Source organism: Alosa alosa, chromosome 24 (genome assembly GCF_017589495.1).
Source record: "Alosa alosa isolate M-15738 ecotype Scorff River chromosome 24, AALO_Geno_1.1, whole genome shotgun sequence".
NCBI classification, from domain to species: domain Eukaryota; kingdom Metazoa; phylum Chordata; class Actinopteri; order Clupeiformes; family Clupeidae; genus Alosa; species Alosa alosa.
In genome coordinates, this window is record NC_063212.1 from 8,160,330 (window position 1) to 8,176,134 (window position 15,805).

Consider the following 15,805-nt stretch of genomic DNA (forward strand, 5'->3'; position numbering starts at 1 on the left):
TCGGAAAATTCGCCTGGGATGTAAATCTAGTTCCGCACATGCCATATTTGACATTCTTTCAGGGTGGTGTAGTTGAAATTACTCCAGAAAGTTCCCTCCAAACGGGCCCTTTAAGAGAATTCCATAAAATATTTGACAATGTCTTTACCCTATTCTCTTGCGTTTCTGGAGTGTTTAATCCCGCCATAGTCTATTCTCATGCACGAGGAACACGCCTCTTAAAGAAAAAAGGAATGACAACGTTAAATGCCAGTCTGTAAGGACAGAAAAAACACTCCCCCGACTGTTCGTTTTCCCTTCACTTCCTTACTCTCTCTCCTTCCCTGTCCTTCTCTCGCTCCCCCTCTCACTCGCGTATTTCTAGAAAACATGAAGGGAAAAGAAGGGAAGATTCCGGCGAGGACGAAAGTCAAGTGAAAGTTTTAAGAAGCTTTCGAAGGTCTGGTAGGAAGGGCAACTTTGGAGAGCGGATGGACGGGAGGAAGGAAAAGACCAATTCAGCTGTATGGCATGATAAACGGATAAACATAAACACTGCTTGAAATCATAAACTCCAATCAACTGCGCAGCGCCATTCGCCACTCGTCGCCCCCTGTGCCCTGAATGTGTGACTTTGAACTGGGTGATTTTTGCAAGCTTTTTTTCTGTTGCCTCTGGCCTGAACAGAAGAGACAGGGCGTTTGACAATTCCGAACTCTCCCCGGAAAAAATCTTAAAATTAAGGAGTAGGGTGCCGAACAGGGCAAGACGCCGAAATGGCTGGGGCGAAGCCGGGAGTTCACGCTCTGCAACTCAAACCGGTGTCCGTCCATGAAACACTGAAACGGGGAAGCAAATTTATCAAATGGGATGAGGTAAGTGCAATGTCGTTTATTAGCCTACGTCCAAACAACAAACCGAATCACCAAACACACAAGGCAAACTTATTTAACTGTTTGATTAGATCGGATTTGTAATATATGACTACTAGGGTTATCACGTTAACAACTCAGACTCATTTAGCAGGGAGTTGCGAACGACTGACACCCGATGACACGAGCAAGCAACCAGTGGCTTCTGATATCTGTTGAATTCTTGTCAAGCAAGTTTCTCTTTGGAAGAAATTTAGATGCCTTATTGGTTTCTTTCCGCGTTATCCGTTCAGACATAACCTACCATTGTTACAGGTTATTGTAGCCTATCGATGTACGGTGCATTTTTATATATTGTGCGTCAGGAGGGGACTTTTTTGCCAAACTAAACACTAGTAGCAAATCTATTGTTTGGCTGTAGACTAAAGTCAAAATAAACGAATGCATTGTTTTGGGGGGAGGATCTCACTATCTCCGCTTCAGAACCTTTTTCTTCCGCGTACTTTCTCTCCTGGCAATGTCTTGTGTGTGCCTGGTTCTCTCTGCATTTGCATGCGCCCAAGCATATGCTTTCCAGTGTGTGGGAGCCTGTTCGGGAAGGAGAAAAGCCCCAGTGGGCTACCCAGTTCTGCTACAGTAAAATGTGTCCCGATTTATTGTGTGATTGAAAGCGACTTCAGCTGACGCATATTAAACTAGAGTAGGAGCAGCAGGATCTGGCCTCTTGCCTTATACTCCACCTAACGATAGCACTATTGTTGTGTAAGTGACCAAGTGCCTTTGTGCCAAGGTGCGTGTGCGTGTGTGTGTGTGTGTGTTGATGGGATCATTTATCCATTAGGTCTAAATCACTTACAGCAGTTTTATAGTGGGTGTTGAAGGCATCCAAATGCTTTTCAAGTTCTGTGCAAATGTCTTTGAATAAGGTCGTTGTTGGCAATAGCCTACTTAAAATAATTAATGGCAATTTACTCTAATGATACTACTCTAGTGAACCTTGCAACTCATATGGTTACATTATTGATGATGAATGCATCTCGTGCAGAAAATTCTCATACACCATGCATAGTTTAAAATTGTGTGTTTGTGTCTGTTTGTGTGTGTGTGTGTGTGTGTGTGTGTGTGTGTGTGTGTGTGTGCATGTGCACGTGAGGGAGAGAGGTAGCAAGAGCGGTAAGGGGGGTATACAGTGAGTGAGCTGGTCAGTTGGCATTTTAAATTGGCATCAAACATGGTAGTCAAACAGACAAGAGAGCCAGACACACACACACACACACACACACACACACACACACACACACACACACAGCGGACAAAGCACAGACCACACCATGCAAGCTGACCTTGAGGTTAATGATTTTTGAGAATGAACATGCTGTACCAGCACTGATCACTGTCTAGCTGTCCAGCTGTCCATTGCACTTGATGACCAGTGATGACCACGGCCACACTGGGCCTCACATGGATCATAGTGTAATCCCTCGTCTCATATTCCCCATCAGCTCCATAACCTCTTGTGTATTTAAATTATGTAATGTCTGCAATATACACACTTCTGTAATCTATAATCTAATACATAATTTGATCCAATTTGCCATTTTATCCAGTTTAAGTCATATTAGTCAGGTTTTAGTTTGTTTTTGTATCCGATTAAAATTGGCCTTTGTTTAGAATTTGCTACAGATGAGTGTCTTTTTGCATAAATACGTCTCCTTGTTCCGACAGTAGACCAGACTGTGTGGGTGTCATATGTTAGGAGTTTCAATATTCTGAAGTTTTTCTGACTGTAGACTGGGTGTCATATGTTAGGAAGTAGTTATAATATTCTGGAATATACCGTTAGGCCTACTTGAGTGTCACTTTTCATAGACTGTCTTGTTGTAAAGATCAAACACCTTATGTTCTGTGGGCTCATTTGTTATTCTGTAGCTTTGCCTAGCAAATCTGTTAGCAGTGGACCGGTCAGTCCTGGCCAGTTAAGACAGAAGGAGCCTGACCATTGCTACGGTAACAGAGAGCTAAGCAAATCAGAACATGCTTCAATGGCACATGACTGTGTGTGTGTGTGTGTGAATGTGTGTGTGTGTGTGTGTGTGTGTGTGTGAATGAGTGTGTGGAGGGGAGGGGAGGGGAGGGGAGGGGAGGTTGCGGTGGCTTGAGGTCATGTATTGATATAGATTGCATCTCTCTTTCACATGTTGTTAATGATGCTGGCTGCTTCTCATTTGGTCAAACACCCATGCCGTCCAGAAGGGAAAAAATCCCCCTGATTGCAGATGGGAAGATGCATATTTGTCTTCTGAGCTGTCAGGAGTTTCTTCTCTCTCTCTCTCTCTCTCTGTCTTTCTGTCTTTCTGTTTGCCTTCACCCACTCCCTCTATCTATCTTTCTCATATGCTTTTCCCCTCTCTGAAGGGAATTCCCAGGAAGTTGTTCAAAGCTGTGATTAACTGTGCGAACCACTGTATAGAAACAACATGCCTCTGTCTCTCTCTCTCTCTCTCTCCGTGGAGAAATGATAGGAGCTGGAGAGGAAGAGGCGAGATGAACGTAACAGTGGGAGAATATGGGTGGACATGGGGAAGAAGAGAAGGAGAAGAGTGCGTGTGAGAAAGAAAGGGAGAGAGAGAGAGAGCGAGAGAATGTGTGTTCAAGAGAGAAACACATTCCTCATCCAGAAACCAAATAAGGAGATATAATTTGAGAAAGTGCCTAGAAGATTTGGTTAGGGACATTGAGTGTGTTTGGGAGAAAGAGAGAGTGAGAGAAAAAGAGGAAAAAAGAGGAGAGAATGAGAGTGTGTGTGAAAACAAAGAGAAAATAAACAACTGGGAAGACATGAGCCCAGCGCTGTGCTTTTCTTTCTCTCTATGTGCCCCCTCTTTCCCAACTCTGCACAGGAGGCTCCATCCCTCCGTTTCCTTTGCTCTCCTTCTCCCTGGCCTCTCCTCTGCTCTCTACATCACTCACTCATCCCTCTGCCAGGGTTTGCGTTTCTTCTCTCTCTCTCTCTCTCTCTCTCTATCTCTCTATCTCTATCTATCTCTCTGTCTGTTTAACTATCTGATTCAGTATTTGCTCTATTTGCATGGAAATGCCATGTTCAATATTTGTTTGTTTTTCCCAGAGTTGTACAAACAGTTGACATGGCAGAGCCCTCCGGGCAACAAAGGCGCATGAATCATATCAACATCACAGATTTAAAAACTATTATGAACATACACAAAATCTCTTTCTCTCTCTCCTCCTCTTCCTCCTCCTCTTGTTCTTCATTGTTTTCCCTTGTCCCAGTGTATCATTGTGTTTGAGGCTGAAGTGGAGCCTTGTTTTGCTAGTCCGTTCTCCCTCCACCATAAACAACTCTAAATTGTTCAGCTCCCACTGAAGTGGTTGCTCCGTAATTACATGGATAACCTACATTGAATCTGGACTGATAGATCAATGTCCAAGCACTTGAGCAATGGCAACAGTATTGGGCAGAACAAGGCGGTCAGTCCTTCTGTAGGCCAACGCTGTTGTACAGTACATGGCAGAAGGAACAAAGGTTATTTTTCAGCTCTGCTTGTTGAAATGACAGGATGGAAGCATGTGACAATTACAGGCTTTACATTGGTGTGTGTTTGTGAGTGTGCGTGTGAGTCAGCCGTGTGTAGGTGTGTGTTTTGACGTTGGTTGGTGTTATGCATGCGTTGTGAGTGCAGTGGTCTCTTGATTGCTCAACAAATGTTTGTAGTTCAAATGAGCATTGCTAATATTCCCTGCCCTGTTATGCTTGGTTAAAAGTAAATGTTTTGCCAAACCTTATGTTGGCTGATGATGTAAGGATTGTGTTAGAGGCAGCTAGAGGTTGAAGTAAAATACTAGTGATGGTGTTTGTGTAAGTGTGTTTGTGTGTGTGTGTGTGTGTGTGTGTGTGTGTGGTGAACACGTTTATGGATGTGAGCTTCTCTCCTTGAATGACTTCCTGTTCCAGTTTGTTGGCTCATGTCCAGACACAAAACATTCCCCCCCCACACACACATTCACACACTCACTCATGGCACCAGCAACACACATACAAGCCCAGTTACGCTCTCTTTCTCTGTCTCTCTCTCTCTTTCTTTCTGTCTCTCTCTCTCTCTCTCTCTCTCTCTCTCTCTCTCTCTCTCATATTCTCTTTTCTCTTTATCTATTCACCTTTGGGTAAATTGAATTGTGTAAAATGAAGTTAAAATTCCACCTTATTTGCCGTTTATCTCTGTGTCTTAGTATTGCTGTGTGTTTGTGTTAGGGGTTTCCCCTCTGGCTGTTTACATGTCTGTGTTTGTAAATATGTTCACTATATAGTATAGTAAAGTATAGTATAGTATAGTATAGTATAGTATAGTGAAGTATAGGATAGGCCTTGTGTTTCTGCAGTCTGTCCTTTTGAAGAGATTGGGAGTGGGAGGGAGTTAGGGCGTGACAAGGGAGGATAACATTTGGTGCTAAATGAAGATTGATCCTTCCACTTTAAAGGTCTCCTGCTGACTCTGTTTCTAGTGCGGTCACAGACGAAACACCTCTCTCTCTGTGCGCCACTTGCTCGTTCCACTTACCTCTCCTCTCATCTGTCTTTCTATTCTTTCTTTCCTCTTGTTCATTCTGCCTTTGTTCCTTTTTTAGTTCCTCTCCGCTATGTTCATGCTCAGTTCATCTCCCTGATGTCCTCTCGCTCCTCAGCCCTCCTTTCTTGCACACTCTCTGGTTCTAACCTTTCCCCACCTTCTTTCCCTTGCCTCATACATTTCCATCCTGCTGAGAAACCCATGCAAACATCCTGTTGGACATAACAACATACTCTTTGCACACACACACACACACACACACACACACAAGGTTTAGAATATCTTATTAGCATAGATTTTAAAAACATATTTAAGTTTTCTGTAACACAAATAGCCTTAGTTGCGGAAATGGCCTTACACACACACACACACACACACACACACACACTAAGACTCACATAGCCAAATTGTAGTTGTCTTAAGTGCTTCAAGTACTCCAATCCATTGTCACACTATATCGGATCCTGACGCCCCCTATTACCACCAGTCCCGTGTTTCCATCCTCTGACGTGTATGTGTCACTTACTATTCATTTCTATACAAACCAAGCCGACGGATTCCTAAAGAAACGCAAGCACCCACACCATAAGTGTATCTAAATTAGCTATGTACCAAAAATAACATTTTACCGTGAGTCGAAGAGCTATAAACAGTCTTGTAAGGCTGAAAAATGTAAGGTTAATTTATCAAATGTTATTTTGAAGTATTAAAAAAACATCATTGTTTTAGAATTTTCAGATGAAATGGGTGATAAATGGAGGTGTTATGATAGTTCTAGTAGCTCAAGTTGGACTGCACAGTCTCTGTGAGTGAGCTCACTGTAAAGGCACAGAGGGGCATGTTTTGCGGTGCCCTTGGCTGACAAATGTGGTTTCTCCCTTACCAAGTTCCACCACGCAGGCTACATGGCACACTGGTGCACTCCCATATGGCAGGGCTCACTCGACAGGCCCCCAGTGGAGAGCGCCGAATGGCACAGTGGCCACGCTGCAGTGCGGTCTGAGGATCAGGAGTGTCCTCTAGTCCGGCCAGGTCAGAAACAGGGACTGTCAGCAGAGCTAAGCATGCAGAGAGAAAACAGCCTCGAGAACCAGGTGAGAAAAGAAGCGGAGAGATGGCGAAGAGAAGTGAAAGAGAGAGAGAGAGAGAGAGAGAGAGAGAGAGAGAGAGAGAGAGAGAGAGAGAGAGAGAGAGAGCGAAAGAGAAGAGAGAGAGAGAGAGAGAGAGAGAGAGAGACATTTCCTCATACCTCTCAGTGGCTATAGGAATTCTTTTGTCTACGAGTGGTCATTTTCAGCTGCTGCGACGGCACGCTCACGTTATTACACAAACAAAGGGGCTCCAGGGCTGGTCAGGACCACTTCTGTTGCCAAAAAGAATTCACAGGAAACCCCTTCTGACCATGAATCAGGAACGACCAGTCAGTTTTGAACAGCAAACGTGTATAAAACAGATCCTCAGACAGTTTGTTGTCTATTCTGTCTCCAGTGAAGATATAATCATTCACATTCCTCCCAGGAGGAACCTGAAATCAGGGAAAGAAATAGAAAAATGTCAAAAATGTGATCCTGTAGGAAGCTGGAGGCTACAGCCTCCAGCACATGTTCTCCCAGGATCAGTCCGGGGGGACCCTCCTCACTCAGTCTGGTCTGCAGCATCTCACTCGCCCCTGAAAGACGACGCCCACACAGCCCAACAGTGTAAAGACGGGCCTACACTGGGGATCAACAGGACAGGGTCATGAAATGGCATTTCTACCAGGAAGTCATAAGGAAAGCAGGAATGAAGGTGAATTCATTTGAATCCTTAATTGGACTTTGAGTAATGAAAGAAGAGAACATCAAAGTGTTGACATCTGAATGCGGCAGTGCAGATATAGGTTATGTAAGCAGTCATTTTAAAGGCATGTGCAGGCCTCCGATTGGTGGAGACTAATGAATTAATGGACTATGCAGAATTAATGTCTTGAGCCTTGAGGCAGCATTTACTGGCTGAACTTGTCTTCAGGAGGACAGCACACCATGTCCCTTGTAACCTCAAGCAGCGTCCTTTATAAAATGGCCGACTATCTAATCTACCACCTACTAGGCGTGTTATTGAGAACTCTTTAGTGACCCGTCTTCCTCTTTGAGCAGAGGTGTGAGAGAATGTCGCCAAAATAAGGAGTCGTCTCAGCAGGTGTACAAGAGGATGTGCTAAAGTGTAGCGTAGCTTAGCCTTGGAGAAATGCAGCACCATTCTTCTTCTAGAGCCACACAAGGCCACTCTCAATGAACTCAATGAGCTTGTCTCTATTCTGCGTTTGCAATTGAGTTAATTAGGCAGTAATTCCTGTCAGGTTATGATGATGAAGTGCTCGTTGGAACTGGAGGTGGATTTGCCTGTGGGGCTGAGCAGATAAGAGTTATTGGCCCCCAGTGTCCAGACTATGATGGTTGCCAGGTTCCTTTGATAAATGTTAGATGGATGAATAAATAGGTGGAGGAGTGGAGAGAAGGGTGGAGGAGTGGAGAGAAGAATGGAGAAGGATGGAGAGCGAGAAGGAAAGGAAGAGCCTGAGGGGGGGGCTAAAGGTTAAGTGTACCCACATGTGAATGGTGGGAAGTTGAGTTTGAGACACACACACACACACACACACACACACACACACACACATACACACACACTACAACGCCATGTCTATGGCAGTCAGGCTTCACTTTTGGCCTCTTTTTTTTTCTACTTTTTGCTCTCTCTCTCTCTCTCCTTTCTTTTTTTATCTCTCTCTCTCTCTCTCTCTCTCTGTCTCTCATGAGCTGTGTGTCTCTTGCTTCCCCTCCCCTCTGTCTCTGGAGTCCAAAGGTGAATCACTAACATCAACCTTTGCCATGTTACCAAAGTGTTGACTCATAGGCCCAACACAAACACACACACAAACACACACACACACACACACACACACACACAAACAGGAATCTGTGTGTTGGCCACAGAGGCCTGCTGGAGGCCTGTGTGATCTAAGAAACTGCAGATTCATTTCACCACGCTCAGTATGTTCAAAATCAGTTACCAGATGACATTCCCTCTCAATTAACTTTTAGATTCTCTCTCTCTCTCTCTCTCTCTCTCTCTCTCTCTCTCTCTCTCTCTATCTCTTTCTTCTCTCTTTCTCTCATTCTTACATATCAGTCACTCCTTCTCTCGCCCATTTTCTGACCACTCTTTTCTTCCACTCCCACTTTCCTTCTCTCTCGGGCGTGTGCTTGTGTGTGTGTGTGTGTGCAGACGCTTGGTGTGCTGGTGTGCTTGGCTGGACTCTAGGCACAGTGCTCTGTGCCATTTACCGGCCGTTTAAAGTGCACTGAATCATGGCGGATTGTTGTTATGAGAGACATTAAAGCCGTGTAAATACAATACGGCAAATACAGCAGCAAGCGTCGGCTGAATAAATACCAGTAAATAGCTGGGATAGCTTCAGCATGAGGCCTATGAGCTGCTAGCCCTGCAGTCCTGTGTGTGTGTGTGTCTGTGTGTGTCTGTGTGTCTGTGTGTGTGTGTGTGTGTGTGTGTGTGTGTGTCGTGTGCTTGTGCGTGCATGTGTATGTCAATATGTATCTGTCTATGGTTGTGTGTGTGTTTTCACGAATGTGAGAAGTGTGTGTGTGTGTCTGAGGTGCAAGACGGAATGCTTAATCATCCACTCCATAATTTCTAAGGCCCAGCTTGGACATGTGAGTGGTCGTAAACCTTAGTACTTTCACACTGGTCCACTCAGCAGCCCTGTGTGTGCTCAATCTGATGCACATCTAGTGGAGATACAGCTGTTCAAATTGCATGGAATCCCCGAAGATGCCATCAGGGAACAGCTATTTACGACCCCACCATTCTCACAAGATCTTGAGTTATTTATGTCATTATCTCAAGATAATGAAACTTTGTTTCCCCAAGATAACGTTAAATTCAATTGATATTTCAGCAAAGTGAAATATATTGTTGATCCGCCTGGCAAAGAGGGATTAGGAGACAGATTATGTCTCTGTCTAGGTTATCAGATATGCGGTACACTGAAGTAAAAAAAAAAAACTTTCTTTGTTTGTGTGTATGTGTGGGGGGACTCTCTCTCTCTCTCTCTCTCTCTCTCACTCTCTCACTCTCTGTGTGTGTGTGTGCATGTGTTCTTGAAGGGGCCAAGACCACACTTGGAAACAGAAGTGGGCCTTGCGTGCATCTCATTGTTTGGAAGGATTATGATGAGAGGGTGTTTGACAGTTGTCGAATTCCATGGTGTGCGTGTGTGAAGAAGCAAGTGAGCTTGTTGTGAGAACCAAACTGAAGACACTTTGTTGGTGGCATTTGCTCAAATAAGAATAACCCACATGTAATACTCATGCACTTCTTAATGAAAACCTAATGGTTGAGGGTTGCAGTCCTCCAATCCCATCAATGACCCCTCATCCCACCCCACCACACACACACACACACACACACACACACACACACACACACACACACACACACCCTTACTCGTTTACGCAGTAAACAGGGCGCACATCAAAGAGCTCCCTCGAGCACTGGCTCTATCTTTACCACCCTCTCCTCCTCCTCTAGTCCTTACCTTTTCATATTGAAATGGAACACCTGAATGCCCCTTACACACACACACACATACACACTCACACTCATCAAACACACACACACACACACACACACACACACACACACACACACACACTCATCAAGCACACAAACAAACCCAACAGGGGCTCTTGCGTAAACACAGAGGCCCAGACCGGGCTGCGGTCATTCAGCTGGTGTGCTGTGTGTGGCTCTCCGCTGTGGCCACGGCAACGATGGCGGTCCAGTCTGGCTCCAGTAGGGAGCTCCTCCTCACATCAAAAGCAGCATGCTGCTACTGCTGATGCTGAAGTGTAAACGACCAGCGTGACAATGCAATGACGAGTCCAAGCACATGCCGGGAACGGCCAAAGGCCGGAAGGGAGGAGGTGGGGAATGTGTGATGATAAAGGAGGATAGAAGATGATATATATATATAGTCATTTGCTTTCTTGGAGCTTGGGGTGTGGTGCTGTTGGATTTGTTGGAGAGCAGCTTTTCTTGGAAATCTCCTCGATGGACTGGTGAGAGGAATGTCATCCTGTGGAGCGACTCACTGTATTCTGATTCAAGTTCACACAGGCCCTAATATATGCCACCCTCATCTGACTCCATCTGCCTCTTCTGTCTTCAGAGTTACCATTTGCCTGTTTTGCTCACTCACTCACTCTCTTTCTCTCTCTCTCACTCACTCACTCACTCACTCACTCACTCACTCACACTCTCTCTCTCTCTCACACACTCTCTCTCTCTTTCTCTCACACACACACACCCCTCTCTTTTTCTCTTTCTCCCTCTACTTCTCTCTCTCTCCCACCTCTCTCTTTCTCTCACTTTTCATGCAAAGTGAACTTGTCTCCCACATTATCAGCCTTTCGGGTCGTCAAGGAGACCAAAGCTGTGAAGCCATAAAAGAATTCCGTTCCATGTCATTAATGAATTATTGCAACCCCCCGTTGCTATCGCCTTCTCCAACACTAAAGTCCACCTCCTAAATGTAAACTCAAATACACGAACACACACACACACACACACACACACACACACACAAAACACACACAGGAATTTGTTTGCTTATTTAAGACAGCAGCAAGTTCAAGCTTAGGATTTTAAAATGGAAGTGTGTGTGTGTGTCTGTCTGTGTGTGTGTGTGTGTGTGTCTGTGTGTGTGTGTCTGTCTCTGTCTGTCTGTGTGTGTCTGTCTGTGTGTGTGTGATAAAGATGGTTGCTTATGAGATTTGGTGAGGAAAGGTCAGAATCTTATCTCCAGACAAAGGGAAAAGCTCATATGAGTCTCTAAACCCTCATAAAACAGATGAAAGGTTTATTCTCTAAGCATGGCAATATGAAGGGAGGTGAAGAAACCAGATGGGTTGAACCTTCCTTTTCTTGGTTCCCTTGTCTTTCTGATAACCTTTTTGCGTGGGCCCCTTCTCCCAGACTGGTTGACCGTACATGGCCATCAAATCCCGTAAAAGCTCTCGACTGTCTTCCTGGACTCATGTCTCTCACACGCTGTCTCTCTCTGTTCCTCATCACCCGGTTTTGCTCTCAGTGATCTCACTCACCACTGTGTCAAAAGCACTCACATGTTCTCTCATTCCTTCTTACGTTCTTCCTTGTGTCTTTTTCTTTCTTTCTTTCTTTCTTTCTTTCTTTCTTTCTTTCTTTCTTTCTTGTCTCTCTATCACTGTCTCCATCTTGATCAACGTTTTCTAACGTTGTCTTTCGCACTTTCTCTCTATCTCTTTTTTTTTTTCTTTCCAGGTTCTCATAAAGCATGCATTTCCCTCTTCTCTTGGGACAGTTTACAAAACCCCATGGCTACTACATCCTTGTCCCTCCAGGCAGCTCCTCCATCAGTCCACCCTGTGGTTTACACATTACAGCTCTCTGTGGTTTCAGATAGCTTTCATGGCCTCACTGGACCAGGCCTGGGTTGATTCCCTATGCCTTATCGAGTGTCTCTCTCTGTGAGTGTCTCTGTGTGTGTGTGTGTGTGTGTGTGTGTGTGTGTGTGTGTGTGTGTGTGTGGATGTTCATCTGATGCCAGGGTGTCTAGGATGTCTCGGATCCAGGAAGCCTAGTCATCACGTTGGCTTCACCCCTGGCAGAATAAGGGTTGTTCTTGGATGTGTGACATGCATCTCCAGTGTGTGTGTGTGTGAGTGTGTGTCAGGCAGAGCAAGAAAGTTCAGGAGAAAAAAGGAGTTTTGAGCTAGAAAGGAAGGGGGTTCAGAAAGCCTGTGTGAGCATGCAAGTCATGTGCTAGACTGTAAGCCCGTCCATTATAACTTCCACAATGCATTTGTCGTAAATGGCATTAATGTGGTTTTGTGCTGGTCTTTTAGGACAACCACACCGGATTGCTTGTCAAACAAATCAATGACTGCTTGGCCTGGTTGTGGATGTTAATATGCCCGGATAGAGCTTGTGGCTTTAAATCTTGTCACCACAAAAGCAATGCCTTTATAACTTTACTCTAGTTCTAATGCATCCACATGAACTATTTCCACTTTATGTAACCTTAGCCTCCACATGTTGGCACTTTTCAGAGTGTTCAGCTACACATTTATTTATTTTATTGTCCTTTGGCTTAATGCGTTTGTTTGTTTGTTTGTTTGTTTGTTTGTGTTTAGGAACCCAGCACCGGCCAGCCCTCGCTCATCACCCTCAAGGTGGACCCAGAGGGATTCTTCCTGTACTGGACGGGCGGTGCGACCCTGGTCAGTATCTTCCTCTGTTTACATGTTCATTTCCACACTCTCGTGCCTCGGCTCTGCTCTGTGCTTACTTTACACGCCAAGGGCCCGTTTCCCATCCCTGGCCCGCGGCTTCGGTCCACCTCACGGTCATTGTGTGGGATCATCTCACCCATTCATTTACACTTGATACCTCCTTTTATTTTAGGCTTCCTCTGTTATTACCTCCCGTAACTTCATCCGTCTTTCTTTTCTCTTGCTCACTCTTTCTTTTTTTCTTTCTTCCTTTCTTTCTCTCTTCCTTTCTTTCACTCCACCCTATCTCTGTTCTCTGCCCCTCTCTCTCTCTCTCTCTTGTGCCAATTAGAGCGATCAGCCCATCATGTGAGTCCCCATGAATTGAATCAAATTTCGGCTCCGCAAATTAAATCAGCTCTTCCTCTCCTCTCTCCTCTCCTCTCCACCTCCAACCTCTTCACTTCAGCTCTCTCTGTCTTTCTTTACTCTCTTTGCTGCTCTGTTGTTTTCCTTACAATGCCCCCCCCCCTCTCTCTCTCCCTCCTTGTTTTTATGTTCTTTTATATCTATCTTTCAGGCATGTGTGGTATGTGGACAGTTAAAGTGACCAGTGACATTTAAATGGTGAAACACAGAATATTTCCATGATGCTCCCCTGCTCTCACTTTCTCATCTCTCATCTCTCTCTCTCTCTGTGTGCGTGTGTGTGTCTCTGTGTTTCCTGGGGAGAAATGAGTACCGAGGACTGCATATCCTTCCTAAGTGTGCCAGCACTTTACACGTCTGACTGTTTCCATGTGTTATGGAGATGTCTGTGAGCTTACATGGCGATGGGTGTGGCAGATGCAATGTTTCTGTGAGTGTGTGTGTGTGTGTGCGCGTGCGTGTGCATGAGCCTGTGCATGTGTATGCACGCTTGTGAGTGTGTGTGTGTGCAAGCTTCCGTGTGCATGTGTACTCAAGTGTGTGTGTGTGTGTGTGTGCAAGCGTGTGAGTGTGTTCAAGCCTGTGTGCGTGCGCGCGTGTGTGTGTGTGTTCAAGCCTGTGTGTGTGTGTGTGTGTTCAAGCCTGTGTGAGTGTGTGTGTGTGCGTGGCGTACAGTAGTAGGACACTAGGGCATAGCTTGCCGGAGGAGACGCGGTGGCACTGTTTAGTGTTGGGTGCCGGGGCCCCGGGGGATCCCCATCCCTCACAATATATAGAAAAGAGGCCAATCATCTCTCCAGTAACTGCCAATCGCGACACCATTTGATCCTGCTATTCTTGCTGTTCCTGACATGCGCAGCATGTGTGTGTGTGTGTGTGTGTGTGTGTGTGTGTGTGAGCCAGCCTTCACAATACGCGTGCACCACTTCTCTCCTTTCCAAGTAGAAGAAGGTTGCTGAAAGTCAAGCCCACTTCCACGAAGCCTGGGTCTGTCGTCGCACCTTCATCATTGCACACATATATTACACATGTGATGGTGTTGGGCTTTTTGGATAGCTGTGCAACATGTTTGGTGAAGAGTTGACTTGTTCACACACGACATACAGTAGTTTGGTAGAGGTTTTGGGTAAAAATATGATATGTGTGTGTGTGTGTGTGTGTGTGTGTGTGTGTTTGTGTGTGTGATTGGGTTTCCAGTAAAGTATGTGACTTTTTTTTTTTCCTGATAAGAAAAAGCAAATCCATGGCTCCTTTCCTTCTCCTTCTCTCACACTCTCTCTCTCTCTCTCTCTCTCTCACACTCTCTCTCTCTCTTTCTCTCTTTATCTCTCTCTCTTGCTCTTGCTGTCACCCTCGCTCTCTTGCACTCTTTCTGAGACCTGGTCTTTATCACTAGCTACTTAGAGTCTCGTCCGGATCTGTCTGTGTGTGTGTGTACATGTGGCTAATCCCCCTTTCAAACTCTGTGTGTGAGCGTGTGTGAATGAGTGTGAGTGAGAGTGAGAGATGAAGTGTGAAAGAGTGAACTTGACAGGATTAACTGTAAGCTGACTCATTACATTTGCGTTTGTCATTCAATGGGTTATGGCTTTGCATTCATAATGGCAGATGAATTTTCATGTGGCACCATTATCAGATGCTCGTTTTCGTTAAATAAGCAAATGTCTTTCTCAACACTTTCTCAGAGTGTGAGTGTGTGTGTCTGTCTGTCTGTCTGTCTCTCTCTCTCTCTCTCTCTCTCTCTCTCTCTCTCTCTCTCTCTCTCTCTCTCTCTCTCTCTCTCTCTCTCTCAATTCAGTTCAATTCAAGGTAGCTTTATTGGCATGACAAATATTTCTTTGCATTGCCAAAGCAGGATGTCAAACAATACAATACAGAACATACAATAGATAAGACATTTAGACATATAAACTGGTGTGTGTGTTTGTGTGTGTATCTCATGTGTTTTGAGTATAGTGTTTTCTTTGTGTTTCTCTCTCTCTCTCTCCCTGTATGTATATGTTTGGTGGTTCTGCATTGTAATTCTCTCCACTCATAGTTTGTCAGTTGAAGTAAAACATTCTGACTGTTTTGTCCTATGGGCCTGGGATACCTCACCTGTCTCTTCTCAGTAGACTGACTGATGCTTGTCTTGTATGAGTGGACGCAGCTCCAGTGCCCACTCCATCCACCCCTCGGGAATATTTTACTCGGAATGACAGAAAAAAAGAAACTGTCCATGTAAACGTGGTTACTGTGGACATGGGAAGGGTTCCACTTTTAACACAAGCTTTAGGCACCACTTAAGGACAGGAGCAGCTAAAGGTGTGTGTGTGTGTGTGTGCTTATGTGTGTGTGTCTGTGCGTGTGTGTATCAGGTCTGCTGGCGTCTTGCCTAATGTAGCGCCCAGTGCTATTGCATTTGGCTGTCTTTTTAATGGGGAAACTGATCGGCTCAGGCTAATTTTCTGTTGACATGGGCCTATATAGTGCTCAGGCTGAAGTCTGAATGAGTGGCCTATCCATCAGGGCCAGTCTGGCGCTAATGTGGCAGGCCAGGGCTCTCAGCAGCCAGTAATGGCCGAGCTGTTAGCCAACATTAGATTGTATCCATATCTGGGCTGCATTAGTGTGAACTTCTACACACACA

General features: G+C 45.1%; 1 protein-coding gene across 1 annotated transcript in view; it reads left to right on the forward strand.

The window, feature by feature from the left end:
• The first annotated feature begins 291 nt into the window (after nt 1–291).
• plcb3 (phospholipase C, beta 3 (phosphatidylinositol-specific)) overlaps nt 292–15,805 on the forward strand; it is a 47,965-nt gene continuing 32,451 nt past the window's right edge. Inside the window, 2 exon segments of the mRNA XM_048235865.1 lie at nt 292–854; nt 12,670–12,756. Of these exon segments, the coding sequence (XP_048091822.1) occupies nt 756–854; nt 12,670–12,756 (186 nt within the window). The 5' untranslated portion in view covers nt 292–755.